This window comes from Mobula birostris, chromosome 10 (genome assembly GCF_030028105.1).
Source record: "Mobula birostris isolate sMobBir1 chromosome 10, sMobBir1.hap1, whole genome shotgun sequence".
Lineage (NCBI taxonomy): Eukaryota > Metazoa > Chordata > Chondrichthyes > Myliobatiformes > Myliobatidae > Mobula > Mobula birostris.
Genome location: NC_092379.1, coordinates 88,850,537 through 88,866,516, shown reverse-complemented (window position 1 = coordinate 88,866,516; position 15,980 = coordinate 88,850,537). Strand labels below are relative to the sequence as shown.

Here is a 15,980-nt window from a genome sequence, read left to right as displayed (position 1 = left end):
ACTTCCGAAATTATGGAGGACCCTGTGCTTGATGCCAGTTTGTAGCTAGCTGCTACAGCCTGTTGACTTCTACCTGAAGCTAAAACTCGAATGGTGATCGCCAGCCTCTGAGTATACTGTGTGTACGCTGATGCGAAATAAATGGTTGGAGACGATGAATGAACCAAATCGTCAAATCTACCTGCCAACATCCAAAAATATTTGAAATGCATTTCCTCGTCCATGTCTCTCAGTGGCAGGACAGAAAATTCACCCTCCTTCAGTTTCAGTCGCCATTGATCGAAGTTTCAGTTTCTTCGTGTTGAGTTTCAACACGAAGAAACTCAATACAGTGGCATAGTGTTTTGGCGGTGAATTGCAGAGCGACGCAGACACACCAACGCACAAGTATAAATGCTGCTCACAACGGCGTAGCCCACTTGCGTAAGCTATGGCGTAAGCTAGTATGCACAAGTATAAATCAGCCTTAAGTTGTCAAGTCTGACTCAAAACTTATCCATTGACAGGTTTCTAGGACTGCTGTTTTTCCATCCCAGGGTAGTAGGAGACAATGTATGCAGTATAATCTAGCTGCTGTTCATCAAGAAGACAACAGTCATTATCCCTCCTCTGCTCCTCTACTCATGCCCTCGCTGCTAGACGACAGCTTGCCTGCCTTGACTGATAATTCCCATGCTGAGATGATTGGTTGAAGGATGCTAACTTTCAGTGTGGTAGGCAGCTTTGCAGGATATTATTGCAGTCATTTGAAATCACTTTACAAAGTCTTTAGCAGTTTCCTTCATTGACACACCTGGGCTGCATTGAGTGAGTGCACTGGGACATGCGAAGTCCCACAACTTATCTGAATGTGCAGGCTGATCCATCGGGCTTATTTGGAAAATAGTATGCCATATGTTAACCTGGTATGAAAAGTTTATCTTGCAAAGGAAAATGGCCTCATGGATAAAGGAATGACATACAAGGGAAATAATGCAATCTATAGGAAACTGAAATTGTATTGATTAGTTATGAGCTTGGATGTACTTTTTGTGGAAGGCCTAACCAGAAAGGAGCTTAGACTTCCTTCTTTCTTCTCTTCCCAATCCTCCACCGTGTTCTTTCTCTGCAACTGCTTGCTATGCAGCTGATAGAAATTAATGGCACCTTATGCTCATGAATTTATATAGCACAGAGACTAATCCAAATCATGACAGTTAATATATCAATTCATTGAGCTTTTTAACAGAAAAAAAAGATCTTTAGGTCCTTAAAATGTATTCCAATGCAGACTGCTGCAACATTCGTGGACTCGGGATCTTGAACTATATATTTTTTTGTATGTACTTGCTATCTTATATGTGCTATATGTGCCTTGCGCTCTGTATGACTGTAGGTACTCTGTTTTTCACCTTGACCCTGGAGTAACACTGTTTTGCTTGGCTGTATATCATGCATATTTATATATGGTTAAGTGACAATTAAACTAGAGCTATGAAAAGGAGTAAGGGAATATGTGAAAGAGTAGAAGGCAGGTGAGATTAAATGGCAAAAGGGGTGACAGTCAAGGTGGATAAGGGTGAAAAAAGGCTAACCAGGCAAAATATTAGTACAAGATGATTATTAGCAGAGGTATGTAGAATATGCTTAAAAAGTCTGGTGGCTACTCATTTCAATTTGACTTCCCATTTCTATTTATTCTGATATGTTGGTCCAAGGCTTCCTCTACTGCCATGATGAGGTCACACTCAGGGTGGAGGAGCAACACCTCATTTTCATCTTGGTGGAATCCAATCTGATGAGACGAGCTTTGATTTATCTTATTTCCAGTACTTTCGACCTGCAATTCCTTCTTTTTTTCCATTCTATATTCTGGCTAACTTCTCACCTTCTCTTCACCTTCCCATCACCTCCCTCTGGTACCCTTCAACTTTCCCTTTCTTCCATGGTCCTCTCCTATCAGGTTCCCTCTCCTTCATCTCATTATCTCTTCCACCTCTCACTTCCCAGCTTCGTCCCCATCACCTGGCTTCACCTGCCATCTTGCATTCATTCCCCTCCCCCACCTAATTCTGGCTCCGCACACTTTCTTTCCAGTCTCGATGAAGGGTCTCAGCCTGAAACGACGACTGATTTTTCTCCTGTATAGATGCTGCCTGACTTGTTGAGTTCCTCTGGCATTTTGTGTGTGTTGCTCAAGAATTCCAGCAGTTGCAGAATCTCTTATGTTTAACAATCAGAATTACCACTGATGATCTAAAATTGATTAAGTCGGTATTATCCAGGATGTTGTACTCTGCCAGTTAGAAGATGAGGTGTTATTCTCCATGCATGTTGAGGTTTGTAGGAATGGCAAGAAATCAGACACTGAGAGGTCAGAGTGAGAGTGAGACAGAACATTAAAATGCAAGACAAATGGAATTATTTCAGGACCATTTTTGCAAATTGAAGCAGGTTTCTCTGCACTGCCATCACCCAGTAATTGATTGGTGTAGAAGTGACATACATTGAATAAATATGGTCTACTAAACTAAAAGGGAAGAGGTAAATGAGTAACTTCAGCACCTCTAGAAGTTGTACATAAATTTGAAGTATCCAAACAAGAAGTGTTTGCAAACTGTCTTGTGCAATATTGAACAGCAAACTTTAAGATGTTGCAAATGTCTCGTGTTCCATTATGGCATGCCAACTCTTCATGATTGCTCAGTTTAAGTTCTGCAATAGCATTTCAGGAATATGTTTAGCAGGGGTACTGCAGCGATTCAAGAACAAAGGCAATAGAGATAGGCAATAAACACCGGCCTTATCAAAGTCACCCAAAGCCTGAGGATAAATCTGCTAACTACCACACTGTCAGGAAACTTTCTTGGGCAAAGTCTGCATCGCACTAATCTGCACTAAAATGTATGCAATAGTCCATATTGTGGATATGGCAAAATGTGGGTGATCATGATCTTTCCATAACCATGAATGTTCTTGGCAATTTTTTTCTCTAGAAGTTGTTTTCCACTGCCTTCCTCTGGGCAGTGTCTTTACAAAGTGGATGAGCCCAGCCATTATCAATATCACTAAGGATTGTCTGCCTGGTGTCAGTGGTCGCATAACCAGGGCTTGTGATATACACCAGCTGTTCATATGACCATCCACTACCTGCTCCCATAGCTTCATATGTCCCTGATCATGAGGGGTAAGCAGATGTTATGTCTTGCCCAAGGGGGACCTGCAGTCTACTAGAGGAAAGTAGCACCATACATCTCTTTTGGTAGAGACGTAATTCCACTCCACAACACAAATGGCAAAACACAAAACCATATTATGTATTGTTGAATCACAAACAAGAGAAAATCTGCAGATGCTGGAAATCCAAGCAACACACACAACATGCTGGAGGAATTCAGCAGGCCAGGGAGTATCTATGGAAAAGAGTGCAGTTGACATTTCAGGCAGAGACCCTTCATCAGGACTGGAAAAAATAAGATGAGGAGTCAGAGTAAGAAAGTGGGGGCGGGGGTGGGGAAGGACCACAAGCTCTGATGAAGGGTGTCATCCTGAAACATCGATAGTTAACTCTTTTCCACAGATGCTGCCTGCCTGTTGAGTTCTTCCAGCATTTAGTGTGTGTTATGCATCGTCAAAGCCTGTCTACGGACTAAGTTCAGTGCTGAATGACGAGCACCTGTCAAGCCACTCCCTTAAAGCTTCTGCAGCCAGAAACAACTCAAGAAAGCAGCAAGTATTAACTGGATGGCAATAATATTAACTAACTAGAAAGGAGATAATAAATCCCTCCAAATTGTTCAGCTGCTGATCATGTGCCTCTTAAGAAGGCTGTATCTGAAATGCCATGTTCCAAGATGGCACTACTGTCATACTGATTGATATCATAACATGCCTGCTTTAACACATTTCTATGGGGCGTTCCAGATTGCTTCGTTTGTAAAATATGCATTCTTGAAAGTTTGCTTGAAAGTACAGAGTTTTGATCCAAATTGCTAAATGCCGTAATTTGAGTTTGCATGGAGTTGCTATTGCCGATAATTGGAAGGTCAATGTGTACACTCAGTGGCCATATCATTATGTACAGTTGTACTCCTGCTTGTTAATGCAACTATCTACTCAGCCAATCATGTGACAGTAATTCAATGCATAAAAGCATGCAGATATGGTCAAGAGGCCCAGTTGTAGTTCTGACCAAACATCAGAAGAGGGAAGAAATGTGAACTAAGTGACTTTGACCATGGACTGATTGTTGGTTCCAAATGGGGTGATTTGAGTATCGTATGTACAGGACTCTCTAAAGCAGGGGTCCCCAACATTTTTTATGCCATGGATCAATACCATTAAGCAAGGGGTCAGTGGACCCCAGGTTGGAAAACTCTGCTCCAGAGTTTACAGAAAATGGTACAATAACAAAAAAAATCCAGTGAGCAACAAGGCCTTGTTAATGAGAGAGGTCAGAGGAGAACAGCCAGGCTGGTTCAAGAAGACAGGAAGGTGAGAGTAACTCAAATAGCTATGCCTTACATCAGTGTTGTACAGAACATCATCTCTGAATGCAGAACACATTGAACCTTGAAGTGAATCGGCAGAAGAAGACAACACTCAGTGGCCACTTTATGAGGTACAGGACATACCACATGACGACTTATAAGTTCTATGCATCTCCTTCTATAGAAATGAATAGTCAGCTGGATCAGCCTCAGGGGAAGAATGGGTCATGGTTGAAGGTGCAGATTCTTAGACATGGCACAGATAGTCCTGGTGGAGATCCAGAGGAGATATTGTGCACCTGCAGGGGTAAGGATTGCAGCTTGCTCTTTGAATTCCACTCTTCTGCAGCAGCTGAAACAACTGTAATTAGTCTCCTCCAGACCCCTGCCAGATCATTTCTAGATGCCTAAGGCTAAACACCATACCACCAGATGACTTGTCTTGGACACACAGAGCATAATTATTTTTCAGTTTAAGTTCCTGAAGAATGTCAGAGGGCTGTGGGATTCTTGATGTGCTGTCCTACCTACTTTGTCAAAGTCCTTTCAAAATCTCCAACAGCAAGGAGGAACGAAAAGTGATACAACTTTAAGAATTGTGCAAATCCTCAGCAAACATTTGTTTGTTCACAATCAGCTGACTGCTGGTGGGAGACAGCTTTAGGAGAAGCACTGTTTGACAAGTTGCTGAATGCCTGAAAACTATTTATGCTGAGCAACTTCAACTTCTTTGCCAAGTTGGCATTTGGCCTGAAGGCAGGATAAATAGCTCAATACCCAAACAGTTGCACCTCAGAGGCACTTTAATATTAGAAACAGCCTTCAAAAATTATCCCCTTCTGCTGAATAAAATGTGGCTGTTCTCCAGTTTATGCTTTATTTTGAGGAGTAATCTCAATGCTTGCCCGTTTTACTGTATCAAACAGCAAACTGGATGAGTTTTAAAATCTACAACATCTAATGATAAACTGAGCAAGATTGAATCCATAATTTATCCCACAAGAATGCAGAGGTGTAACTGTATCCATAAGCAAAAGTATGTATTTTTCTCCTTTCCGAAGCTTCTGAACGCAGGAACTTTATTTAATGGATGGTTTGCAGAGAGCTGAATTTCAGAGTTGAATTTTGTCCTTATAATTAAAGCAAGACCAGAGTCTTTAAAACAAAGGGTTTTTTTTATTGCTTACAAAATACCAAAGAAACCATGAATCAAAAGTGATTTTCTGGATTGGGAGATATTATCTGTTCAGCTATTTTTAAATATAAAAAAAGCTAGCACTTGCATTCAGTGATCTCGTCACATCATGCATCATGTGGAGGATCTGTGCTAGATCAGTGACACTTCTGTGAGATTTAAACAGCCTTTGCCCTAATTTAATCACATCACAAAACAATGTAATTGATTTGGACTATTCTTCTCCCTCACCACTTCGAACCATTCTTTAGTGTGTGGCAGGGCTTGACACTAGCCTTTTGACCCTCTTTCCAGTAAGTGAAGTTACAAGGCAAGTCAAGAGATCACTGAAGCTGGACTAGAACAAAAATGCTTTGTTGTTGACTCTGTCTTTTAGATAGGGAATGTGAGTGTCATGTGGAAAAAGAAATGAAAATATCCTCTGGCTGCAGTTACTTCTCGGGAAACAAGCCTGAGACTTTATTGCATATTTTCCTGGATATTACGTTACAGCTCACATTTCTTTAAAACGGATGGGATCTTGCTAAGCAAAGGACAGTATCAGTAAGTCTGTATTCAGCAGCATGTAAGATCAGCTGCTGTTTAGAGTTTTGGTAGCTGTCTTCCTGTGTTAATCTGATTTACTTGTTTAAGGGCTGACCTCATCATCCTGTCAGTATGGTATCCCACCTACACAGTTAGCAGCAGCTTACTATTTGCTGTGAGCGCTAGCAGTACTGTGTACTGCTCAGACAAGAAAGGTTTGTTCTTTTTGGTTTCCACACTGAGAGGATTCAGTGCAGAGGCGTGCAGTAGGAATAAGAGGAAGCTTGCTTCCAACTACAATTTAAAATTTCTCTTGGACAATGATGTCTGTGTCCGGGAGGAAGGAGTTTGACATGAAGCAAATTCTGAGGCTGAGATGGAAATGGTTTAGCCACCCCTCGCAGAGCTCTTCTGGAAACACTGGTTGCCTCCAGCAGGAGGGATTTGAGCACCGTGGCATGGGTCAGAACAGGTTGAAAAGCCACTCTCGGGACAGAAGTGGGCTCAGGAAAAACAGCAGCCCTATAAGCAGTTTGCTGGCACCTGTGCCAGGACCAGTTTACAACAGACCGGACTGGCAGCCATGCCACCAGCAAAATACAGTTCCACACACACCGGAGAACGAAGGGCTCTCTAAAATTCCGACAGAAGAGGACTCGTGTAAAGAAGAAGAAAAAGAAAACAAAGAAGCTTTGGAACCAGAGAGTGCTGATCTTACAGAGGAGTCTGGAGAGAGGTAGGAGTTTGTAGTGAGGAAATATTAGCAGCACTGAAGAAAGCAAAATATTATTTACATTTTTTAACAGAAAAGTCCATTATATAGGGATTATTATTGCTTATTATTGCTGCAAAGCTTTCACATATTTTTGTGTTTTGCCCTTTGCAAGTGTAACCAATCAGGTACCGAGTGCATTACTACATATTCCAGTGAAGTAATCTAATTCCTGTGGATAATTTCTCTGCAATCACATGTTTTTCACACCTTAATAAAACGTGCAAGTATGTGCTGCAACTCCATAGGCTGGTAAGAGTTTTGTGTCAACTGTGTACGCAGCCTTAGACATATGTCTGTTCTCAGTGCAGTCAGCAGAACAGATAAATAATTTATTCTGAGTTATATTTAAAATGTGTCAAAATCATGTTTATTCAAAGCTTTATTTTATGGCACATGATAAAGAAAACAGATTTTAAATGTCCTTTATCTCATTTGTTTATATGAGTGGAAATACCTGATTTAAAAGCCCAGAAACTGTAACATTTTGGCTCTACTCCAAAGATCTACGGTCCTACATACCATATGTAGTGGACTCAGTACCACGTGGAGTGGCTGATGTAAATAACATTGAAAGGGAGGCTGGATAAGTATTACATGGTGGAAGGAGCAGTAGATGAGATGAAATAAGGTAGGAACAGACACTTTTGGATAACGAAACCTGGCACCAACTTTTTGGTGAATAGCTCATTATTGCGTTGTAGTTTCCACATAATTTCAGTCACCCTCCTAGCAAGTAACTGCTATGAGAAAGAGTTAACAGAAAAGGGCAGAACGCATGCTGGCATTGCTTATTGATTAGTTAGTGCTCTGATACTGAATTCACACATAGCAGTCTCTGTGCCATCAGGAGGAGCCAGAAAACAGGAACCTAAAAAGAAGGAGGGAAAACAGAAGCACGAGTTGTCACAACCTGCTGTGGAGGAACCGCCGTGGCCAGGGGGTACACAGTTGTACTAGAAGAGAGAGAGAGAAAAGTAAACATATTAAGTGAAGTAAAGGATGAAAACAACCTATACCCAAAGAGTGGTGGAGGGTTGAGCACAAGGAATCTTTAACCAAAAAAAAAATAATTACAATAAAATCTGAAAATTGCACATACTTTTCCTGGTAGATTAGAAAGATTATATCCTCATTTAAATATGTTCAGAGGAAATGCCAATTATTGATGCTATTTATACACTAATACGGATTGGTAAAGGCTGCTTCAGCATTGGTTAAAGAGGACCTGTCAGAGCAATTTGCAGTTCAGTGCTGGGAGTGCTCCACATTGGTTCACCTTAAGTGTTACCCTTATCTGGTGGTCCCTTGGACAATCACTTCCTACAATCCCCAAACATGAAGCTCTTGAAACCTATTGAACGTAAAAACGTCCCTTTAGAGCAGAGATGAAGAAGGATTTCTTTAGCCGGTAGGAGTGAATCTATGCAATTCATTGTCACAGATGGCTGTGGAAGCCAAGTCATTGGGTATATTTAAAGCTGAAGTTGATTAGTTGTTGATAAATAGGGACATAAAAAGTTACAGGGACTAGTCTAATTCTGCTCCTATGTCTTACGGTCTTGGTGGTAATCCAGTCCCTCCATCCATCCACCAAACTACAGACTTGGTTACATCCCCATTTATTTATCTACTGACTCAACTCACTCCTCAACAACTGACCATGTCCACAGACTATTGATTTTTATCTGGCCTCTTACCCTTTCTCCTCCCCCCTCCCCCCCATGACCCCGTCAACCAACCACTGGTTTTCCTTTGTTTCTGATTTAAATCCTCCCAATGACTAGCAATATTTATCTCCCACTACTGCATGTGATCCCTGTCAGATCCTACACCTGCCCAAACCCAACCATCTCAGTAACTCTTCACCTAGCTCTCTTCCATCCACTTGGCTTCATTTTATTATTCAATCACTGGTTGGCTACAATCCCCAAATTCCTTCCAGTTGCAGGCCAGAGACCTTCACACAGTGCTGTGTCACCTGGGGCAGAAGCCTATTTCAACATTTGCCTGATGAGGGGAGTGCAAAGAAAGAGCATGAGATGATACCATTGTCTTAGTGCCTGACTCAATTTACAGCAATGAATCATAAATAAAATAATTGTGGCACTTTTGCAAACATACTGTTAACTGCCTCTGAACAGTGTCCTTTTATTGTTGGAGCATATGACATAGCATGATAAACTAAAGCCTCGAGTATCCAATTGCTAAACTACTACTTTGGATGGAAGATGAGAGGCAGGAAATAGTTCTTCATGGTTTCAGTGAACATTATTGGCTATCTTTTGAGATGACATACAGTATTTGATGGACGTTTATAGTTAGGAAGCATACAATAGCTATATGATATTTGGGGAGTGCGTGAATAGAAAATGTTCAGAGGGATATGGGCCAAATGTAGTCAGTCGGATCTAGATCATGTAGGCAATTTGTCTAGCATGGACAAGTTGGGCCAAGGAGCCTTCTTCAGTGCTCTATGACTCTATTGCTCCACCAACAAGAACGGCCATGCACAAACATGCACAGAATGGAGAAAGAGCTTTTTGGCAGGCTGCAATTAGCACAAGGCCAATAAAAAGAAGAGCGCTGTAAGCAGTGAGCCATTTTGGGAGCATCCATTGTTGGAGTGGGCCAGTGTTAGTGGCCAGGCTTTGGCTCAAAGGGCTTAGGTGAGAACAGACTTGGGCAAGCACAAGCAGAGGTTCCAAGTAAGTAAATAAGTTTCTAGTAATTATTTTTTTCTGTTAATACTGAAGCTAGTGTGCTGAGAGCAGGTCCAGAGATAGTAGTATGTTCTTTGTGTGAAATGTGGGAACTCTGGGAGATCTCCTGTCTCCATGATAACTACATCTGCATGAAGTACACCAAGCTGCAGCTCCTTAGAGGCCGTTTTAAGGAACTGGAGCTGCAGCTGGATGACTTTTGGCGAATACATAAAAAAATGAGGCAGATTAACAGGGAGGTAATCACCACTGAATTTCAAGAGACAGGTACCTCGTTAGCTGTCAGGAGAGGGGAAGGAAATGGGCATACAGCTTTGGATAATTTTGGAGGTTATGACCTACCAGGGAGAAGCCACAGCAACCAGGCCTCTGGCATTGAGTCTGGCTCAGTGGCTCAGAAGGAAAGTGGAAAGAAGAGGTGTGCAGTAGTGATAGGGGATTCCATGGTTAGAGGAGCAGAAAGCAGATGTTGTGTACATGAAAGACACACCCAGATGGTCTGTTGCCTCCCAGGTGCCAGGGTTAGGGACGTCTCAGATTGGGTCCATGGCATTCTAAAGGCGGAGGGTGAACAGCTGGTTGTCATGGTAAAAATTGGTACCAATGGTTTATGTAGGAAAAGTGAGGAGGATCTGAAAAGAGAATATAGGGCGTTAGGTAAAATGCTGAAAAACAGGATCTCCATGGTGGTAATCTGTGGATCTGGATTGCTGCCAGTGAGGGTAAACACAGAATGATTCAGCAGATGAATGCATGGCTGAAGAATTGGTGCAGGGCGTGGAATTTCAGGTTTCTGGGTCATTGGGATCTCTGCTAGGGCAGAGATGACCTGTTACACCTGAACCCAATGGGTCCAATATCCTTGCAGGCAGTTGTGAGGGAGGGTTTAAACTAATTTGACAGGGGGATGGGAATTGAAGTGATAGGACTGAGGATGGGGCAGTTGGTATTGGTACTCTGTAGTGAGACTGAGGAAGGACAAGCAGATGATAGGGCAAAATTGCAGTCAGTGGGATGAGTTAAAGTGTACCGGGGCAAAATCAAACAGGGTGATGAATACAGTACTGAAGTTGTTATATTTGAATGCACACAGTAAACAGAATGAGGTAGATGATCCTGTAGTGCAATTAGAGATTGGCAAGTATGATGTTGTAAGCACCCCTAAGTTGTGGCTGAAAGAAGATCATAGTTCAGAGCTTAACATACAAGGATATACAATGTTACAAAAGGACAGGACGGTAGGCAGAAGGGGTCAGGTGGTTCTGTTGGTAAAAAATGAAATCAATCCTTAGAAAGAGGTGACATGGGATCAGAAGATGTAATATCTTTGTGGGTAGAGACTGCAAAGGGTAAAAAAACACTGGCGGGTGTTATATACAGGCCTCTGGACAATAGCCAGGATGTGGGCTACAAATTACAGTGGGAGATAGAAATGGCATATCAAAAGGGTAATGTTGCGATAATCATGGGGAATTTCAATATGCAGATAGATTGGGAAAATCAGGTTGATGCTGGATCCCAAGAGAGGGACTCTGTAGAATGGCTGTGAAATGGTTTTCCTGAGCAGCTTGTGGTTGAGCCCACCAGGGGAATGTCAGTTCTGGATTGAATGTTATGCAATGACCCCGATTTGATTAGGGAGTTTAAGGTAAAGATGCCTTAGGAAGTAGTAATCATAATATGATAGAATTCACCCTGCCATTTGGGAAAGAGAAGCTAAAGTCAGGTGTATCAGAATTACAGTGTAGTAAAGGGAACTTCAGAGGCATGAGAGAGGAGCTGGCCAAAGTTGATTGCAAGGGCACACTAGCAGGGCTGATGGCAGAACTGCATTGGCTGTTGTTTCTGGGGGATATTCAGAAGGCACAGGAAAGATACATCATGAAGATGACAAAGCACTCTAAAGGGAGGAACAGATTCAAGGGAAATCAAAGACAGTATAAAAGCAAAAGAGAGGGCATATAGTATTGCAAAAATTAGTGGGAAGACAGAGAATTGGGAAGCTTTTAAAAACCAAAAGAAGGCAATTAAAAAGCCATAAAGAGATAAAAGATGAAATATGAAGGTAAGCTAGCTAATAATATAAAAGAGGAGATAAAGTTTATTCAGATATCTGAGTCTGAGGCCGCTGTAGGGTAGGGTCAACATGGATCTTGTGTCCTAGCTGTCAAGACACACAAGTCAGGGCAGTACAATATGGAGAGAAAGGTGTTGCCCATGTAGCAAGCTCCACTTCTCCACACAGTTGAATAACCCAAAGGAGTAGCAGAGACCGATACAGTTTGGCACCAGCAGCATCACAGGAGTTGCCAGTCATTGTTAAACACAGGACAGCCTTAAGGACGCCAGCTTTGGATTTTTCACTCGGGTGTTTACTCCCAATGCCTGCCTCATGAATAGGTATAGCAACGAGGCAGCAGAAGTTTGAGATCACAGTTTTCCTTCTCGTAGATGAACTGTCAACCACAAATGATGCCTGAAGTGACTGACTATAAGGTGCTAGTAACCTGCCTTTGCCCATTCTCCTGTCAGTAGAAATGGTTCTGTCTGGCTTAGTAGCTAAGCCACATGTGAAGGCCAGGAGCTGGAGGTGGTTGTCAGGGTCTATTTAAGGTGCACACCATTGGGAATATTTAATAGATAGTGGGAGCTTATCCCCACAACCGCCCCCAGCTAAAACAACCTTAAGGAACCTTCAGATGTATAAGGAATAAATGAGAGACAAGAGTGGATATCAGACCACTGAAAAATGATGCTAGAAATGTAGTTATGGGGGACAAACAAATGGTGTACGAAATTAATAAGTATTCTGCATCAGCCTTCACTGTGGAAGGCTAGTAGAATGCCAGGAATGAAAGAGTGTCAGGGGAAGGAGTGAATGTTCTTGCTGTTACCAAGGAGAGGGTGCTTGAGAAGCTGAAAAGTCTGAAGGTAGATAAGTCATCTGGACTAGAGGAACTAGACTACAGATTTTAGAAAGAGGTAGCTGAAGAGATTGTGGAGGCAGTAGCAGTGATCTTTCAAGAATCACTAGATTCCATAATAGATTTGGAAGACTGGAAAACCGAAAATGTCATTCCACTCTTTAAGAAGGGAGGGAAGCAGAAAAAAAACAAATTATAGGCCAGTTAGCCTGACTAAAGTAGTTTGAAAGTTTACTAAGGATGAGGTTTCACAGTACTTGGAGGCATCTGAAAAAATAGGCTGAAGTCAGTTTGGTTTCCTTCAAGGGAAATCTTGCCTGATAAATCTGTTAGAATTTTTTGAGGAAATAACAGGCAGGATAGACAAAGGAGCTTCAGTATATGTTGTTCATTTGGATTTTCATAAGGTCCTTGACAAGGAGCTGCACATGAGGCTGCTTAACAAAACAAGAGCCCATGGTATTACAGGAAAGATTACTAGCATGGATAGAAGATTGGCTGACTGATAAGAGGCAAAGAGTGTCAATAAAGGCGGCCTTTACTGTCCAGCTGTTGGTGACTAGTGGTGTGCTGTAGAGATCAGTGCTGGGACCACTTCTTTTCACATTATATGTCAATGATTTCGATGAAAGAATTGATGGCTTTGAGGCCAAGTTTGCAGAAGATATGAATATAAAGTGGACGGGATGCAGTGTTGAGGAAGCAGGCTGTCTGCAGAAGGACCTAGACAGATTCAGAGAATGGGCAATGAAGTTGTAGTTGGCATCCTTCTGTCTCTACAGACGGTAGGTAGCACATGAGAAAGGTGGTGGTGCACTTCCTGGAATGGCTGAGAAGTCCCACTCTGGAGTGACAGTCTCTTCCACACCTGCAGGTGAAGGAAGACTGGCATCTGATTGGAGTGACCCTCTCCTTCCGTCAAGCTCTCCTGGCAGCAAACTAGTTGATGTGGGTACGTCCTGCTCCTTGCACATTTTTTGACTGTCAGACTCCAGGCAGCCCGATCTTCTGCTATATCTTCCCAGTTGTTCACATCGATGTCGGCCAGCTTCGTATCTTTTTGCAGATGTATTTGAAGCAAAGCTGTGGGTGGCCAAATGTGTGAACCCTCTGCCAGCTGCCCCAACAGCAGGGTCTTTTGGAATTCCACCAGAGCCCATTCACCTGACATGTCCTAACCACCTGAGCTGTCTCTGGCTGAAGAGGGAGAACAAATCGGGGATGCCAGCATATTGTATTAGTGGCTCTGCCCTGCCAAGATATGTTCAGAATCCATCTGAAGCAGCACACATGAAAGCTGTTCAATTTCTTCTCTTGGCTAACATAGATTGTCCAGGCTTCACTGCTGTAGAGGAGAGTGCCAAAAACACAGACCTGATACACACAGAGCTAGGTATTCACAGTCAGATGGCTGTTGCTCTCCACTCTCTTGTTCGGTCTAGCTGCAACAGCTGTAGCATTGGTAATTCCATTGCTTAGCTTGGCATCAAGAAACAGTGTCTATGATAGTTGACTCAAGATAGGTGAAGGAGTCAAACACCTCTGGAATGTAACCATCGTTGGTGATGGATTAGAGGGAGTCTGTGTCCTGGCCCATGACATTTGTCCTCTTCAAGCTGCTGGTCAGCCCAAACTCCTTGCAGAAATGGAACTGTTGTCGATGTGATGATGCAGTTGGGCTTCAGTATGGGAAGTCAATACTGTGTCATCAGCAAACAACAACTCGTGAATGATAATCTCTCGGATCCTGGTCTTCGAGCGAAGGTGAACAATATGGAAGAGTTTACCGTCAGATTTGGTATGTAGGTAGTTTCCCTCGGTGCTATCAGCTCTGGTATGTAGGTAGACGCCCTCAGCACATTCTCCAGAAGTATACTGAAGCAGCATGGTGAAGAAGATGCTGAAGAATGCATTGCCAGATCACAGTTTTACTTCACTTCGCTCCTCACTGGGAAGGCTTCTGAAGTTGTGCCGTTAAGCAGACAGTAATGTGCATGTCTGCATGGAAGGAAGTGATCATGCACAGCTGTGTTGGAGGGCAGCCTATAATCTGCAGCAACCTCAAGAACCCACTTCTACTGACCAGGTCGAATGACTTCATCAAGTCAATTAATATGATGAAGAGTGTTTTTTCCTGCTCTCGACATTACTCCTGCAGCTGGTGTAATGAGAAGATCATATCCACTGTGGATCTGTTGACTTTAAAACCCAGACCGCCACTCTGGGTAGACACATTGAGCAATGTGCTGCAGACGTGCCGTAATGACTTTTGTGGCTTTTCCCATGATGCTGAGAAGGGAGATGCCATGGTAGTCAATGCGATTGCCCTTGTTTTTGACAAGGTGACAATGTTTGTGGCTTGCATGTCTTGTGGTATGTAGCCTTTCTCTCAGCAGAGACAGAGGAGCTTGTGCAGATGATACAGTAATGCTGGTTGGCTACTCTTCAAAAACTTCTGGAGAGATTCTGTCATCGCCAGGAGCTTTCCCACGAATGAGATAGCCAATGACTTTGCTGAGTTCTTCCAGTGCGGCAGTGCATCTAGTTCCTCCGTGAATGGTAGATTTGGGATAGCCTCCAGTGCAGTGCTTGTGACCACATCTGAGTACAAATCTACATAGTGGTCAACTCAGCATTGCCTGGATCAGATATGACTTCTCCAGTCTTGAACTTCAGAGGAGCAGTCTTGGTGACAGAGGGACCTGTGGCCTTCTTGATGCCTTCATCATACATAGCAATGCCGTCATCGTGGCTATCCCTCAAGGTCAAGGATGATGGTCTTCGTTCTGAAGAAGTGGCCCACAGAGCGAAGACGCCTGTGCATGTATTTGTTTAACGTGTACTTGATGTTGCACTCCAAGAAGCACACGATACTTCACAAATCAACCAACTGATTCCAATGGCATGGGAGGAACCACGACGATTGGAGCTGATGGATTTGTTGCAGCCTTCATCCGCCTTCACAGCCATTGAGTTCGAAGTAACTTTGTCTGCCTGTTCCATCGTTGAGGTCTTGGGTGGATTGTTCTTTGTCAGGAACCTCACCCTTGACCTTACTGCCATGGGTGACCCTACCAGGAGCATAGCTGCAGATGGCATTTCTCTCAGGATCACAGGACCACACAAGCTTCTCCACCACGACAAGGTGACAATCCGTGGAGGAGACATAGCAATGAAGTAGTAGATGGAATATACTGCAGGGAAGTGTATTGTCATGCACCTTGGCAGAAGGAATAAAGGCATGGAATATTTTCTAAATAGAAAGAAAATTTAAAAATTAAAGATGTAAGAAGACTTGGGAGTCCTTGTGCAGGATTCTCTAAAAGTTAACTTGCAGGTTGGGTTGGTAGTAAGGAAGACAAATGCAATGTT

The 15,980-nt window shown here is 42.8% G+C and overlaps 1 protein-coding gene across 2 annotated transcripts in view; it reads left to right on the top strand.

Moving 5' to 3' along the window:
- LOC140204132 (kelch-like protein 4) overlaps positions 1–15,980 on the top strand; it is a 401,566-nt gene that overhangs the window by 206,669 nt on the left and 178,917 nt on the right. Inside the window, exon 1 of one of the 2 annotated variants that reach the window (XM_072270523.1) lies at positions 6,436–6,925. The exons of the other annotated variant lie outside the window; for it this stretch is intronic. Coding sequence (XP_072126624.1) covers positions 6,510–6,925 — 416 coding nt within the window. The 5' untranslated portion in view covers positions 6,436–6,509. Of the gene's footprint in view, positions 1–6,435; positions 6,926–15,980 lie in introns of those variants that run through there. 2 annotated transcript variants of the gene reach the window in all.